The sequence below is a fragment of the Microtus ochrogaster genome, chromosome 8 (assembly GCF_000317375.1).
Source record: "Microtus ochrogaster isolate Prairie Vole_2 chromosome 8, MicOch1.0, whole genome shotgun sequence".
NCBI classification, from domain to species: Eukaryota; Metazoa; Chordata; class Mammalia; order Rodentia; family Cricetidae; genus Microtus; species Microtus ochrogaster.
Genome location: NC_022015.1, coordinates 75,482,544 through 75,499,076, shown reverse-complemented (window position 1 = coordinate 75,499,076; position 16,533 = coordinate 75,482,544). Strand labels below are relative to the sequence as shown.

The 16,533-nt window shown below is 44.1% G+C and overlaps 1 protein-coding gene across 1 annotated transcript in view; it reads left to right on the top strand.

Annotated features, from left to right (window-relative positions):
* The window catches only part of Cfap43 (cilia and flagella associated protein 43), a 90,814-nt gene that overhangs the window by 21,887 nt on the left and 52,394 nt on the right, over positions 1 to 16,533 (top strand). Inside the window, exons 5-8 of the mRNA XM_026781338.1 lie at positions 1,250 to 1,400; positions 9,847 to 10,006; positions 14,493 to 14,560; positions 16,112 to 16,243. Of these exons, the coding sequence (XP_026637139.1) occupies positions 1,250 to 1,400; positions 9,847 to 10,006; positions 14,493 to 14,560; positions 16,112 to 16,243 (511 nt within the window). The remainder of the gene's footprint in view (positions 1 to 1,249; positions 1,401 to 9,846; positions 10,007 to 14,492; positions 14,561 to 16,111; positions 16,244 to 16,533) is intronic.

Below are 16,533 nucleotides of genomic sequence, written 5' to 3'. Positions count from 1 at the left end.
GCCACCACCGCCCAGCCAAGTGAATGTTTTTAAATGTTACTATTATCTAAGAAAGGACCCCAGTGACTTTTGTTTCCATTTATTTGGTACTCTACTAAAGACTCTAAAATCAGCATTTGTTGGCTGTAGGAAGCATGCAGAGAGCAGTATACGGTCAAGCATGTTATTCAAGCCAGCGCCCACAGCTTAGAGTCACGGAAGTTACTCATTTGAAAAGAAATGTGTCTCAGGACGTCCTGGACCAAATAGTGACAGCTGATGACGGATGTTTGGTGCATAGAGTTCAGAGTCCCACACTACTACGGGTTGACCGTTTTCATTGAAGATCAAGGGATGCTGGGGAGGTATATAGAGATATACTCTTGAAACTGCAATTTTTGAAAAACAACCCTAGGTAACATGTGGAGTCAGAAAAGAACTGGAAAAGAAAAAAAGCCATTTGTTCACACTGGAGGCATCTAAGAGTTGTGATTAGCGCGTTTTCTCCCTCAAAGTTGTTTTCACAAGGGCCTAGAGAATAGACAGTCTGTCTCCAGTCATTGGTCACACTCTGTCTCCTAACAGAGCAGGTGATGGCCACCAGAGCCGCCTCAGGATAGGCACCTGACTTATTACACTCTTTCTTCCTGTGAGTCCCTCGAACGTTCCACTGTGTTTCTGAGCATTGGCTGCTGTGACTTCTTCATATACCGATGAAGTAAGGGACACTAAGAGGACGGGCAGGGCCCGGATGCTCTCAGTCCCACACCCAGGCAGTATTCTCTGTTTATGTGACCATTCTCCAAAGGAGGTCACTGCTCATAGACCACAGCCAAGAAGCCTCTGATTTAACTCCATAAGTTCTCTAAACTCTCTTTGATAATACATCATGGGCTGAGAACAGACATAGGATCAACTACAAGATGGATTTTTATCATCAGACATTGCGAGGTGGCAGCTGGATTCTGACTCTATATGTATGTTTATTTCGGCTCCCAGATGTGCGCCCAGCCCCCCAAACATTGAAGTTTACAGTTTCTGCCTCACACAGTAACTTGGGATCATCCTAATAATCCCCCGTGCACTTCATTTTTAACTACACATAGCCTGTCACTTTAGGGCAGGTATTTTGAAACCTGTTTCTTGGCCCTTCCCTTCTTGCACATCTCTGTGGCAGAACACCTTCCCCACCTCGCGCTGATAACGCGGAGCCTCCACCCGAAATTGGTTTCCGTTGCTCCATTTGTTTCGATGTCTCCTTTATCTCCAGGTTGGTCAAGCTCCCTCTGGAAGACGGGTCGCTCGCCAGTGAAACAGACCTCCTGTTCCCCACCTCACTGAGCAAGAATCTCATTTACGGGCCCGTGCTGCCACTGTCAGCCATTGCCGGGCTGGTGGGCGAAGAGGCCGAGACGTTCAGGGTAATTTTCTTGCTGGCTCCAAGGTGGCAGTCTTGGAAGGGAGGTCTCATTTGATTGCGAGGACCATGCTGGTTGTTACTGCATTTCCTAAGAAGCAAAGACTCCACATGCCTGGGTAATCAGAATCCAGTTTGGTTGAGGGACTGGGAAGCAGCCAAGTAGCGACCCAGGGTGGGAGTTGGCAAGTAGGCTTCCTGACAGGGATGAAGAGGCAGGGATGAAGATGCAAATGTTAAAATGTAGCTCTCACAGGTAGCACCTGAGAGCAAAGGGGAGGGGCTGCAGAAGTCTGAGGGATGAGAACAGGGATGGAGAAGTGCACCGCCAACATGTTAGAAGTCAGATCTCTGAGCACAAGCAAATGCCAGGGAGAGGAACATGGTGGGGGAGTTTTAAAACAGGAGAATTTGTCAACAGATTCACACCCATCCCCTCCCCCTTGCTTGCTTTCCACACATTTACATCAAGCTCCTTCTTGTTGGTTAGTAGACTCTCTTCCTGGTGACCAAGCAGGAATGATCCTGTCTGAGGAACAGACTAACAACAAAAGCCAAGAGAGACATATACACATACAGGGTGATAATTGGCACAGCGGGGTGAAGTGGCCCGGAAGGGATCGCCACACAGTCCAGCTTCTTTCTCGAGACTTGAAGCACGGGATCCATCCTGTTTCAAGCAGAAGGGCTATTTCTAGAGCAGGGGACAGCGTGTCCAGAGGCCCTGGGGGGAGGCATGTCTGAGAGACTGAGTGGGATGGATGAGAGCAAACATGGTTCAGAGCGATGGTCAGGAGGGACACAGAGCGAGAAAGTCACGGGCAAGGCATTTGGGATGAAGACGAGAAGCACCACTGCTGTGTGCCACTGATGGCCCTTGAAGCTAAGCAGAGGACACGGCCGCCCAAGTGAAATAGTCCTACGAATGAAGGTGGGCGTTAGAAGTAACTCACAGGGAAAAACGAGATTGTCATAAAATGTCTGTGACAGGCAGACAAGAGACAAGTTCATAATATGTCCGTCCCCCCCTTTTTTGGGGGGGCTGTCCAGACAGAGTTTTTCTGTAGCTTTAGAGTCTGTCCTGGAACTCCACCAGGCTCACTTTTGTAAATAAGGAAGCATGGCTAATTCTTCTCCGGTCCTGTTTCTAGCCTTGGAAAATGCGCCACCCCTCTCAGCCACAAGAGGGCAGCAAAATAAAAAACAAGACATTCAGTCAGACTTTTGGTGCCTAGAGCCCCCTTCCTCCCTCCCTCTCTCCCCCTCCCCCTCTCCCACTTTCAGTAAATGTGTGTGTATAGTCCTAATATTTCACACTTGGCACTAAATTATGGGTCCAACATAAAACATTTAAAGTACAGGCAACTGTCCTTTGCCTTTGGAAGAAGCTATGAAACACCTCTTTAAATGCCTAGTGCCCATGGACATGGCACAGTGGGTAAAGTTCAAATGTGAGTCCCGGGGTAGGGGCAGCTGTGTGCACCTGTCAGTCCAGGGTAGGGGGAAGCTGTGTGCACCTGTCAATCCAGGGTAGGGGGCAGCTGTGTACACCTGTCAGCCCAGCACAGGTTTGCAGTCATCTGCACCTGTCAATCCAGGGTAGGGGTGCAGCCGTGTGCACCTATCAATACAGGGTAGGGGTGCAGCTGTGTGCACCTGTCAATCCAGGGTAGGGGTGCAGCCGTGTTCACCTGTCAATACAGGGTAGGGGGGCAGCTGGGTGCACCTGTATCAGACAAGCATCGGGGTGCAACCATGTGCACCTGTCAGTGCAGCATAGGGGGCCTCATCAGTAGCTCTGGCTTCAGGGAAAATCCAGGAAGGTGAAGGAAAATAAGACACCCTCTGTTGCCCTCTAGCCTCTGAGAGCACACACCTGCACCTTCACACACGTGCAGATGGACACATGCACACACACACACAGAAGGAAAAACCTGAGTGGCTGACATGGAGCTGCTGTGTTAAACAAGGTTAATAAACAAAGTAAGCACCTCATTTCCTGGGGGCTTCTGTGCTGTGCGTTCTCGCCATTTTCTGAAAGTAGACATTTAATGCCGCGGTGTTAAAACTCTACATATGCAGACGGCACATTCCACAGAGTTAAACTCAGAATCCAACCTCCCGGTAGCTTGGCTTTCATTTTCTATACACACATACGGTGAGGAAAATAGATGCAGCATTGATTAGTGGCTGTCCGGTGAGTGGAAGCACAGGAAATGCTTCAATTCCCTTCCTTCCTTTGAATGTCATTTCTTTGTTTTCTTAAATATTTTGAATTTTTAATTGAAGCACAATTAATAAAAACTCAGGGAGAGAAATTGGGGTTCAACCTGAAGACCAGAAAAATCAAAGCAGCTAGACACTGGCTCTTACTCTACCTCAGTGAGAAGTGGCAATCCTGCCTCCAGGAATCTCAGAATGAGACTGTGTCTGAGAGCTATTTTCTCCCATTTTCTAATCCCATCTAGTCCTGGAATTAAAGGCTTGCACTACCCTATTTCTATGGCAACTAGAGTGACTACTGGGATTGAAGGTGTGTGTCACCACTGCCTGGCTGTAAGGCTCACAGTGTGGCTTGTTTTACTCTCCTGATCCCCAGGCAAATTTTATTTATTAAAATACAATTGAAATGCCACTATATTTCCCCTTTTGTCTAAAATTAATAGGCTATAACTAAGAAAAACTATATACACAAGTACAATATATATAACTATGTGCAATATATACAGGCAATAAATACATCAACAATGTCTCATCCATTTGCATTTGAGAAATTCAGAGAAAATATTCCATATCTATTCTATCTTAGTGAGTCCAAAGTCTTGTACCTAATTTACTTTTTATCAAAACTTGCATTATCATCCAAAACCATCTTTTGACATCTCTCAACCTTATATACTTTACAATTCTTTAGTGAATTTCTTTTCTGAGTCTCATAAACAAAGGAGATGATAACTATAACAATCTAGTCTTTAACTTCCTCAGAGACCCGAGAAGGAAATAATATTAACTGAATAAGCAGGAAGGGCAAGCAAGCAGCTTCTAAAAAACCGTGAGTAATGACAGAAACAGCTGGTTGCCTGGACAGTGACCCAAAGTTTATCTGTAACGATGGGGCATCCATCTTTGGCCTAGCATATCCAACAGGCTTTTCTGTGAAGCAGGATATTTTGTGTTCTGTTTGTAAAATTAGGACAGCCTTGGCAGCAGTCAAGGCAGGGGCATTTTCTTGCTCAGTGACTTACTTTTGCTACAAAGAAAGTAAACACCATGTGGAGTTTCTTCAATGCGCATTTTCTTCTTTGAAGTAGATTGGTGCTGCCAGAAGCAGACATGTCTTATTGTCATAAAAAAGAAAACCTATGTTATTAAAACATTTTAAATGCCGTATTCTGTATATCTCTGAAGTGTTTGAAGATGACCTGTCTATCTAAAATATATCTTTGTTTGACCTTGAAAACATACCTAATGTGACTACAAATTCAATTATACTAGGTGAGTAACTACTAACCTGCATTTCTTTATTATCCTAAACAGTTGGTGATAATAATTTTCAAGGACTAGAAATTGCTTTACATTGTTAAATGAGTTATACAGGTATAACACCTTGAACAATAGTAGAAATGTATGTACAGTGTATTTCAACTAAATTAATCTCAAATTTGTATCAATATACAAAATCTGTACAATATGCAAAAGTCCAATCCAATGTAAATCATTTAAAACTAGTAGTTGCCTTTTAAAAGTAGATTCAATAATCTGCCTTTTATCCTATCATTTCTATATCCCCCCTTTTTTCTTTCTTTTTTTTATTTTCTCAAGACAGGGTTTCTCAATAGCTATGGAGACAGTCCTGGAACTTGCTCTGTAGACCAGGCTGGCCTCCAACTCACAGAGATCCACCTGCCTCTGCCTCCCAAGTGCTGGGAGGTGTGCACCATCACTGCCTGGCCTTTTTTTCTTTTCAAAACAGGATCATATCAATATCCTCCTTTTTTTATTTTCAGAGTAGACTCAGTTATCTACCTTTTTATCCTGTCATATCTATATCCCCCTTTTTTCTTTTCAAAACAAGAACCTTGAATCTAATTTCCTTTGTTTAGCTTTTTTCCTGACCATTATCCATAACAACTTATAACCAACACACTAAACAAAAACAAACATCCATAATCCATTTTTTGTGAATGTGGACATGGTTTTCTAGGCTATTTCCTGCTGATTGGGGTGCAGATAATCTTATAGGGATCCAAAGAGAATTTAGGATTATGGTCAAGTCCTTACTGGAGTATTCTGTGAGGCCTGATCATCTCAGGCAGCGTCTTGAGGCTGTTCTGGATGTAGAACTCAGAGGAAACTGCAACAGAGGTGCTCTGAAACATTGGATCATCTGTTCCCATTGGAGATTTTTCAGGGGGTCTTCCTCAATCAAACCTTGCTTTTCTTAACCAAGAATGAATACACAGACTCTCACTTCTTGTGGAAACAAAAGCAAAACCTCTTCCCTAAAGTAACGTATCTTTTGACTTATGACTTATCATCTTTTGACTTCTGTCATGTTTTGTCTGCATATATGTCTGTACCATGTGCATGCCTAGTGCTCATTGAGGCCAAAAGAGGGCACCAAATCTCCTGGAACTGGAGTTACAGACAGTTGTGAGCTGCCATGTGTGTGCTGGAAACTGAACCCAGGTCCTCTAGAAGAGAAGCCAGTGCTCTTAACTGCTGAGCCATCTCTCCAGCTCCAAAGTTGTCATTTCTTGTGACCTGGGTACTAATAGCAAAGAAATCAATGATGACCTGATCTACGTAAGTATCTCAAAAATTGGCAAGCCGGGGATTTTTACAAGATTACAGACATTAAGTAATCCCATTTTCTTTTTTGTAGCTATCTCTGGGATGTCACATCATAGGCCTTTAAATAGGCCTAATTCACATTGTGCAAGTTATTCTGGGCGTTAGAAACTTATCCAGTTGTGTGTGGGGAAAATCAAAAGCAGACGTTACCTGGGCAGAAAGCAGATTCAGCATAATGAATTAAAGCTCAAGGGTTCGCTTTCTTTGTTCCATCTAGCCCCCCCTTTTCGGGGGGAACAGAGTTCAGTAAATAAGAATCTCTTTGAAGCTGGGCAGTGGTGGCACATGCCTTTAAACCCAGCACTTGGGAGGGGAGGCAGAGACAGGCGGATCCCTGTAAGTTCAAGGCCAGCCTGGTCGACAAGAACTAGTTCCAGGACAGGCTTCATAGCTACAGCGAAACCCTGTCTCAGGAGAGGAAAAAAAAATGTAAATGTTCTTCAACGTATTTGTGGGTTTTTTTTTCCCCCAACTTGTGATGCAGTACAAAGTTGGACTCTGGTTTTCCATTTTGGTCCTAAAATGGTCAGAATGTCGGGAGTGTGGACCCAGAGGACTGGAAAAGGAGGCTGATTGGTCGATGTTTTTAGACATAATTACCATACAGCTGTTTCTTTGGAGATGCAGGACCAAGAATCATGACATCTTCTCATACATTCCATGAGCCCCCACCTTAAATAAACAACTACATAATTAAAGAAAATAATACACAATCAAACCTACAAAAAAAATGGAAAAGGAAAAAAAACACGTCTAATTGTAGATTAACTTTCTGTAGCTGGAAAATTCCCAGGTATTAGGGGAGCCAGACTGGTGGCATTTATTTTGGAGAGTTTGGGGATTATTATTATTTTTTTAAGATTTTACAAGCTGGACACTGGTATACTTTGTCAGCATTGGGGAGACAGATGCAGATGGATCAAAGTTCCAGGCTAGCCTGGGTTACACAGGGAGAACCTATCAATAAATAAATAAATAAATTGTTACCTACACTTAGCTGTGCCAAACTAGAGTCTTTCCTGTGATTGGTCTGTCAGAAGTCATCAGAGCCACCCGAGAGGGTTGAAATACCCTGCTTCAGTGAATGTCACTCAGTCAGATCCCACAGAAAAGCCATTTATTGGTGACAGTCTAATCCCTTTGGGGTGGCAAGTGGTGCCTTTTTTAAAAGCAGGGTCGGGAGGTGGGCAAGCGGTAATTATTCCAGCTTTTATTTCCTAACTGTTCAAGTCTGTGAAGACGTGAACTAGATCAATCATGCAATTAAAGCCACCTCCCCCTGTAAAATATCATGGCGATACATCTTCCGTCTGACCACTGCCTTGGTGGTATTTCAAGGTCCTTTTCTGTCCACTCCTCACTCGGCCAGGGGAGCTGTATCAACACTGCTCCTGTAACCCACGTGCCTGGCTCAGCCTCAATCACTCTCTGATTCGGCTGCTCACTGATTCTTCTCTACATGACGGTCCCGCTGAGAAGAAACCAGACTGGATGCCCTGACTGCCCATGACCAATGGCTAGCGTGCATGTGTTGGAATATGTAACATCAACAATCTAAGTCAGTCGCAAATCTGGTGGGACTGCTGCTGTCACTGCCTTGAATCTACAAATATTTCATCAATTAAAAGAGCAAAGTGTTGTCTATTATCAAACAATTAGGTATTTATTAGGAAGGTGGCTAGCACAGCAAGGAGCTCATAATGGACGCCTGCGAAGCATATGGTACCAATACTTCCCAACTCTAGCTCCTGCCCCCGCTTGACTCCATCGTGTGTCTGAGCACGTTCTCCACGTTCAGCTTTGCAACTTCTTTTTTATTGTGCTTCCCCTCACTGGTCAGTAACTTCTGTAAGGGAAGGGGGTTTTCTCTGTCACTCACTACAGCCCATGGAAAGGGCCAGACACTCCATGGAAGCTGGTTAGATGAATGAACGCCTGCATAAGTAGGGCATAAAACACGGAGCTCTTTCTTGATCTTGGCTTGGTTTGCTTTGGTTTTCCGAGACAGGCCTTCTTTGTGCAGTCCTGGCTGTCCTGGAACTTACTCTGTAGACCAGGCTGGCCTCAGTCAAACTCAGAGATCCGCCTGCCTCTGCTTTGCTGGCAGACACCACTGTGTAAAAAGAGAACTCTTAAAGAATCTAAGCATGCTAGGAATTTGGCTTCTACCTTGTTAACAAAGTTTATGTCAGTGGGTACAAGGATGCCAGAAGAAAAATAAGTGACAATTCTTAGTTGTGTAGAGCTACAGGAAGTTCAACACACACACAGAGATACACACACACATGCATTTGCAGATGTGCACATAAGTGCATGTGTGTGCACACATACACACACACACACACACACTAGTACATTTCAATAGTTAAATAGAAAGGAGTTGGGTAGGGATGTGGTTCAGTGGTAGAATAATGCTCGCTTAGCATGGAAGAGGCCCCAGCACTGCCAAAAAAGAAAGAGAAAGAGAGGATGATAGAAAGAAAGAAACAAACAAAGAAAGAGAAAGAAAAAAGGAGAAAAAAGAAAGAGAAAAATAAAGGGAGAAAGAAAGAAAGAAAGAAAGAAAGAAAGAAAGAAAGAAAGAAAGAAAGAAAGAAAGAAAGGAGAGAGGGAGGGAGGGGAGACATGGGGGAAAGAGGGAGAGAAAGAGAGGGAGCGATGGAGAGAGGGAGAGAAAAGAAAGGGAGAGAGATGGAGAGAGGGGAAGAAGAGGAGAGATGGAGATAGAAAGAGGAAAGGGGGAAGAGGGGGGAAAGGGGAGAAGGAAAAATGGAGGCCATATTCTAATATCCTCCACTTAAAATCTGGCACTGTTCAAGGCTAAGAGGAGGCCTCTCCTTGCTGTGCAGAGTGCTGAAGGCTGGGGAGGGGGGACAGTTAATATCACCATCTAAGGCACGCCTGAACATATTATGGCCTCTCTTTGTGACCCAAATCTAAGAATAGATTTTACACCTTTGAGGGTTATGATAAAGAAAGCAAGGACACATGACTCAATCTGTGGGGTCCACGAACCCTGAGATACCCACTCCCGAGTTTTTTATAGAGGAAAACAACCCAACTTGCTTTCAACTTGGTCCAACTCCTGCTTACATCTGCTGACTGTGCATTTCCTTTCCCATGGAATCAAGGCACATGGAATGACCACACACGGAGTCAGGCTAAAGGTCATCTCATTGCCTTTGAAAGCCAGTCAAGTGGAGGACCCAAGATGACCTCTGACATTAGTGACCCTTGCAAGACTAGAAGACAGGGCGCTATGACAGTCCTTCCTGAAAAGGGAGTGTTTGTAGCCAACCAAGGACTAGAGCCAAAGGTGGCCACTAAGGAACAGTCAATGGGATGTTAACCAAAACTTCATCAGAGTCTGCGAAGAGAGAGCTCTGACTGTAGCAGGATGGCCTTAGGTGTTGGTGGTGAAGTCACATATGCAGAGAAAACTGGAGAAAGGAGAAGTGACTCCGGTGTTGAGGATGAAAGGCCAACACGTTCCCTCTGGCCGCTCTGGTGTCTGGCGACAGTTGCGGTGCTGGGTGTCTCTGTGGACCTTGGCCACGGCTGCTGTCTTAACACGTGAATGCTCTTCCCTCCCACAGCCGAAAGATGATATCTACCCTCTGCTCCACCCGACCATGCATTGCTGGACTCCGTCGAGTGACCTGTACGTTGGGTGTGAAGAGGGTCATTTTCTGACAATTAACACAGAGACTCTGAAGGTGACTGTGCTCCAGAAGGTGGAGGAGATATCACTGCTGGGTAAGAAACAGCTCTGCCCACAGTACTGAAGCACAGCTGTGGAGTCGGCCTCCCATACTGTGTGTGGAGTCTTTCTCTGTCCTGCCAGCAGCTCCCAAATAGTGACACAGAGATTGCTCATTAATTATGAAAACTCAGCCTATAGCTTAGGCTTGTTCCTAACTAGCTCTTATAACTTAAATTAGCCCATTTATATTAATCTACATCCTATCATGTGGCATCTCCTCTTTTCCATCTTGTACCTCCTGTTTCCTCTCCATGTCTCCAAGCTTCTCCTGTATGCTTAGATTCCTCTTCCTATTTCCTCTCTCTCCCTGGAAGTCCCGCCTATACTTCCTGCCTAACTATTGGCCATTCAGATCTTTACTAAACCAGTCACAGCAGTATTACCTGCACACAAGGTACAAATATCCCACAACAGTTTTGATCCCTCATTTTCCCTTCTTAGAGACATCCTGAGGCCTCCTCAGTTTGATCCTCTATTACCAAATCCTGTGTGTGCTCCTGTGCCTAACCACTGTTTACTGAGTGTTAACAGGCCCTTAGTGTTTCCATGCCGTTTTTATATGTGTGTATCATGAAATTCTCAGCACACCATAAAGAGATACATCTACTCCACAACACACAAGGTTAAAAAAAAACTTCCTCATCTTCATGGGCCAGTAAGATGTCTCAGCAAGTTAAGGGGCTTGCCACCAAGCCTGCCAATTGGGTTTGATCCCCAGAATACCCATATACAAATTATGGCACATGTAACCTCCCTCCCACCACACACATGTAAGCTCAAACCCAAAAAAGTCACATTCATATGAGCTGTGGGGCTGACACCTAAATCCAGGGAGTAAAGTCTCGGACTCCCCAGTTCTGTTTGGTCAGCTAATCATGTCCTTTTCTGCCTCCCATTCCTTTCAACTCCCCTTCCCATGGCAGCTGTCTTTTTAAATCTGCCATCCTGCAGATTAAAACCCTTTTCGTGTGGTTTGTTATCTCATGGACCATGCTATCAGCTCTCCCTTACATCAAATATCCATCCATTCTTGGTTCCCTTAGCGGTGGCCAATGTAGCGCCTGGACCACAAGAACCCATCCCCACCCAAGCGGAGCTCTGGAAGGGAACCTCTCTGGGGCCAGCTACTCAAACATGCACCGTGCACTCTCTCATCCAGCTCATCTTTTCACACCTTGATTTTTGCAACAAATATCATTTTCTGACATTAATCTACATCCAGCCCAAAGCAAACAGCTGGTTACCATCAAATTGCTCATATGGAAGACCTACGTTTAACACCCAACTCAGAGACGATGCTGCCCTGATGTCCCACCTGTTCCTAGAAGCCACATTAAATTCGTTTTCCACTGGTCTCGGGATGAGTTTCATTGCCCAGTGTTTTTTCCTGGCTTTTCACAGATCTGCCTCCTCATTCTTTTGTCGTTTCTCCTCCCTGTCTTACCCAATGTCTGTTTCTTCTCTCCATCTTACCCAAGGTCTGTGTCTCCTCTCCGTATTATTACCCAATGTCTGGCTCAGGTATCTCTCCCTCTAGCAGATTTCCTACAACTTCAGTATCATTCACGGACTCCCTCTCCCAACCCCTGACTCACACTTCCTTGGCAAAGCTTTCCTACATGCCCCTCCTCACTGTGACTGTCCCTGCAGCCCTGTTCCTCTTTACAGAGGATCTACCTGGACTCTCTAAGAGCAAACCTCTGTCGGCTCCATCCATCTTCAGGTCCTTCCACTTAAACCTGTTCAGACTTCCCACCATTCCTGTGCTCTTTTGCTGCCTTTTGTAGTTACCTTTGTTAGAGATGTCATTGCTCTCTTGCCCCTCACTTCCTGTGGACCCTGCCCTAGCCCCACCCCAACCTTCTGGCCCATTAGATGCTCACACTGGAGTACCATGGACAATACAACTCACTTGGAGCCTCACCCTGGGCTATCACAGTGGCCCCAAGCCTCCCTTCCCTCTTGGTCATCAGCTGGCTGAGGTCACTGAGGGGCTTGTGACACCCTTTAATCCTTGTGCAGGTACTTGTAGAATGAATTATAAAGCAACGCTCCTCACTCTGAACACCTGTCACATTTTTAATGTGTTTTATACACTCAGGCTTAATCCTGTTGTCTTAAACATTGTCCACAACTCCTTTTCTGTATACTCTTTTTCCTGTGTGTTATAATTGCTTTCAAATATGTGCTTATCCACTGGATGTGGTGACTAAAGAGACTGTAATCCCTGCACTCAGGAGGCTGAGGCAGGTGGATTACGAGTTTGAAACCAGCCCAGATGTGACTGTCATACAGAGGTGACCTTTCTACAGAAGTGTAATTTCATTCTCCAAGAATCTGATCGTGGGAGATTTTCATAACTCTAGCTTTACTTTGTTGTCCAATAATCTTAGCTTCTTCCCTGAACCAGGTACTCCATTGTAATTGTGGACCAGGCTCTAGAACAGCTTTACCCAGCTCTATCGGCTTGTTAGGGATAATTCTCTCTCAAATTTAACAGGAGTTCAGCATTCATGAAAGGTGAATGCACGCCATATGAGACTATTGCTTCACTGAATCTCCTTAAATCTGACATAGCACAGGGGTCCATTCAGCTCTTACTCTGTCATTTGGCAATTTTTGTGTGGTTACTGGATATATTAAGGTTGGTTGTTTGAAAATCTTAAGCTGTTCCTTTCAGGTTTTTTGTTTGTTTGGTTAGTTGGGTTTTTTTTTGTTTTGTTTTGTTTTGTTTTGTTTTGGTTTGGTTTGGTTTGGTTTGGTTTGGTTTGGTTTGGTTTGGTTTGGTTTGGTTTTTCAAGACAGGGTTTCCCTGTGTAACAGTCCTAGCTGTCCTGGAACTAGCTCTTGTAGACCAGGCTGGCCTCAAACTCACAGGGATTCATCTGCCTCTGTCTCCTGAGTGCTGGGATTAAAGGTGTGAGCCACCACCACCAGGCAAAATAAATCTTTTTCTTTATTTTTAAATTTATGTGAATTGGTGTTTTGCCTGAATGCATATGTGAAGGTATCAGATCTTAGAGTTACAGATAGTTGCAAGCTGCCATGTGGGTGCTGGGAATTGAACCCGGATCCTCTGGATGAGTAGCCAGTGTTCTTAACCACTGAGCTGTCTCTCCAGTCCCCATCCTCTCAGCTCTTATAATGAAATGCTGAAATTGGTTCTCCATTAAATTCCTCTGTCTGGATTTGAATATTTCTGTGATCTGTTTTATCAAGTTTTTCTAAGGCCTATATCTTAGCACTCAGATTAACCACCTTTTTTTTTTAGTGATAAAACAAAAATGATAAAGCCGATCATGTTTATAAGTGACATTCCATAAATCCCATCTAAGTTAGACACCCTCTCATTTAATCGTTCTATTTGCCAACGGTCCAGCATATGATCATCCTGCCAATGTAATGATGGTTTCCATTTTTTTAATGTGGAAAAGAACTCTCTTTAAGAATTCCGATGAGCTTACCAAATCTGCAGACGATGTTGGTGAAGATATGAGGCTTATTGCTGCTGCGTAGAACAGTATAGGCCTCACTGAATTTCAAGGCAGCTACCTAGTTTGGCAGCAGCCCGAGAAGGGGGTTCAGAGAGAGTTCACCAGGAGAGAAACAAGAAAAACTTAGCCAGTAGGGTAGTGACTCTAGGCACTTGTAGCTCCGGCCTATACCAGTGTCTGTAAAGCCATAGGCAAACAACTTTCTCGTAAATTTGTACCCCAAATGTCGGGCACCAAATGTAGCATGAATAAGAAAAACCCAGAGACAATTATGGGTGAAGAGCCGCATCCATTGGCTCTTACCTCTACCTCAGACCAAAAATAAACCATCCTGCCTCCACAAATCCTCAGACTGAGACTGAGAGTGAGATCTGTCTCCTCTCATCTTATATTCCTCTCTAGTACCAGGATTAAAGGCGTGCACCATCACCACCCAACCTCTACGGCTAACTAGTGTGGCTGCTGGGATTAAAGGTGTGAGCCAGCACTGCCTGGATTGTAGGGCTGACTGGTTCAGCTGCTTTGCACTGATCTTCAGGCAGGCTTTATTTATTAAAACACAAATAATATACCACTATATAAACTGTAACATGGTTTTGTTATTTCCTCTGCAAAGACAATATTTTATTAATTAATTTATTAATATTTTATTAATAAAAGTCCTTGGGGGAACTTTTCTCCCTAATGTGTTTTATTTATTGATATAAATGTACATGCCATAAAATGCACAAATCTTAAGCACACAGCCCAATAATAATATAGTTTTGATTTCATGGGACTTTGCCAATCTCTGGCAATGCTTTTCTGAAAACAGAAATCTATTTACTATGTAGTTCTTTAATGCAAGTCCACAGGTTGGTAGTCTAGACCTCCAACACAATTTGTTTGACTTCTACAGTTAATCATTCCCATACAGCTCTTACGGTTCATTGTTACTTCTCTCTTAATTATGATGTCTAATTTCTTTTTTGTCTTTTCCCCAAAGATGGAGGCCCACTTATCAGTCCGCTCACACTGGTGTACCAGAAGGACGGCGTGCTCACTTCTGGAATTGTAATGTATTCTATTTCTCAGACTTCCTTGATGTCATGAAAATGCAGAGCTCCCCTTGCTGCCGCTTATGTTTCTAAGTCATATTTTGGCACGTTGGGTTCTTCCAGATTAGCAATTACAATTGTTTCCTTGTTGAATTTTATGATAAAAACATTACCGGCAAAACTTTCCATCACATGCAAAAAGAGAAGACAGATAATGAACGATCATATCTCTGCTGCTGCAAATAAATCAAAGAGGGCTTTAAAAATCTGCTGCTCTTCCTCCCACCCAGGGGAAAGAAACACCCAATTCTCTTCAGCCCAGACGGTGCCTGATTCTGCAATAATGAATTGGGTTGTCAGATATGAGCTTAGGTCTCTTGCCTGTTAGAGATGCTAATGAGATTCAGAATACTAATCTCCATTTGCCTGAGCAGATGGAGTTAGCCACAGTTTGTGCCAGGCACCATACAAAGTGTACTATTAATCCTCAAAACTTCATCTGGTAGGAATTTGACATGCTCCTTGCGCAAGTGCAAGTACCACGTCTTTTAGCGGTGACCCGGAAGTAAACCTGGGGCATGAGCCCAAGGCCTATGCTTTTATCTACTAGGACACACAGTCCCAGGAAGTTCTAAATGTGGGCAGATCATGTGTGTCCATGTAGCTGTAATCGGGGTCATCAATGTCAAGGTTGGTGAAAGCATTACCTTGGAATCTCAGGAGGTCTAGTTGACATTGTTAGCTTTGTCTTTATCTCTGCCACAGTCACCTTGAGACCAGTGAGGCAAAGACATTAGGGTGAATGATTTGGTTCCACCAAGCAGAAGCCGCCATGAGCGTCTTCTATGCTTACACTCCATTTACGCCTTCTGGAGTTGTCAAAGACAACTGCCTCCTGTTTTGTGCGTGTTTAGTCTGCATTTGCAGCCTCTGAGATTCTTATCTTCTTCAATGCCACTATCTTTCTCTGCCAGAGCTGAAGAATGAAAATGAGCCTGGGGAAAGCAGCTTGCTCATCTCCCCACCACCCAAGCCGCAGTCTGCGTTAGTTACAATGAGGTTCAGTCCAGAAAGTGCTGGCTGCCTTCTCCCCAAGCCTCTTAATTATTGTAGAAGGAGCTCACATGCCTATTGAAATCATTCCGTTAAGTTTATCGTCAGCAACTGGCTGACCAGCCATTCTCGGTGAATGCCTGCCATGTTCTAGCACCATATGGGGGGACAGGAGAAGACCTAAAGTAAATAAAAGACGCACTCCTACCTTTGGGTCACAGAGGTACTTAAAAAAATGTACATAGTAATGACTCAAAACTCACTTAGGATGAATGCTCTTTGAAATGCAGAGAATTAACACGCAAGCCATATAAACTCTGTCTCTTGCTATCTGCATAGTCAAGGACACGGTTAAAAGTAGTCTGAATTGAAGGTGACAATACATTCTAGATGGAAACACAAATGATCTCTCAAACAGGAAACAGCAATATCGCCCCTGAGCCTTGGTTTGTCTGATGGCAAAAATGCCTTGGCAAGGACTGACTTGTGTCTGTCTCCTGTGTCTGGTCTATAGGACGGCATGATATACTCTTTCATCGTCAAAGATTCCAAGTACCAGGTGAAGAATTTTGTTGAGGTTGATGCGCCAGTGGCAAATTTGGTGTTTTCCCCTAGTTACAAGATGTTGCTGATTCAAACGGACAAGGTACATCATTAGAAAGTTACTCTTTTTTTTTTAATTTTATTTATTTATTTATTATGTATACAGTGCTCTGCCCACATATATTTCTGCAGGCCAGAAGAGGGCACCAAATCTCATTACAGATGGTTGTGAGCCACCAGGTGGATGCTGGGAATTGAACTCAGGACCTTTGGAAGAGCAGGCAGAGCTCTTAACCACTGAGCCATCTCTCCAACCTGTATCCTCCGTGTGTGATGGGATGAACAATGTATCCTCCGTGTGTGGTGGGATGAACAATGTGTCCTCCGTGTGTG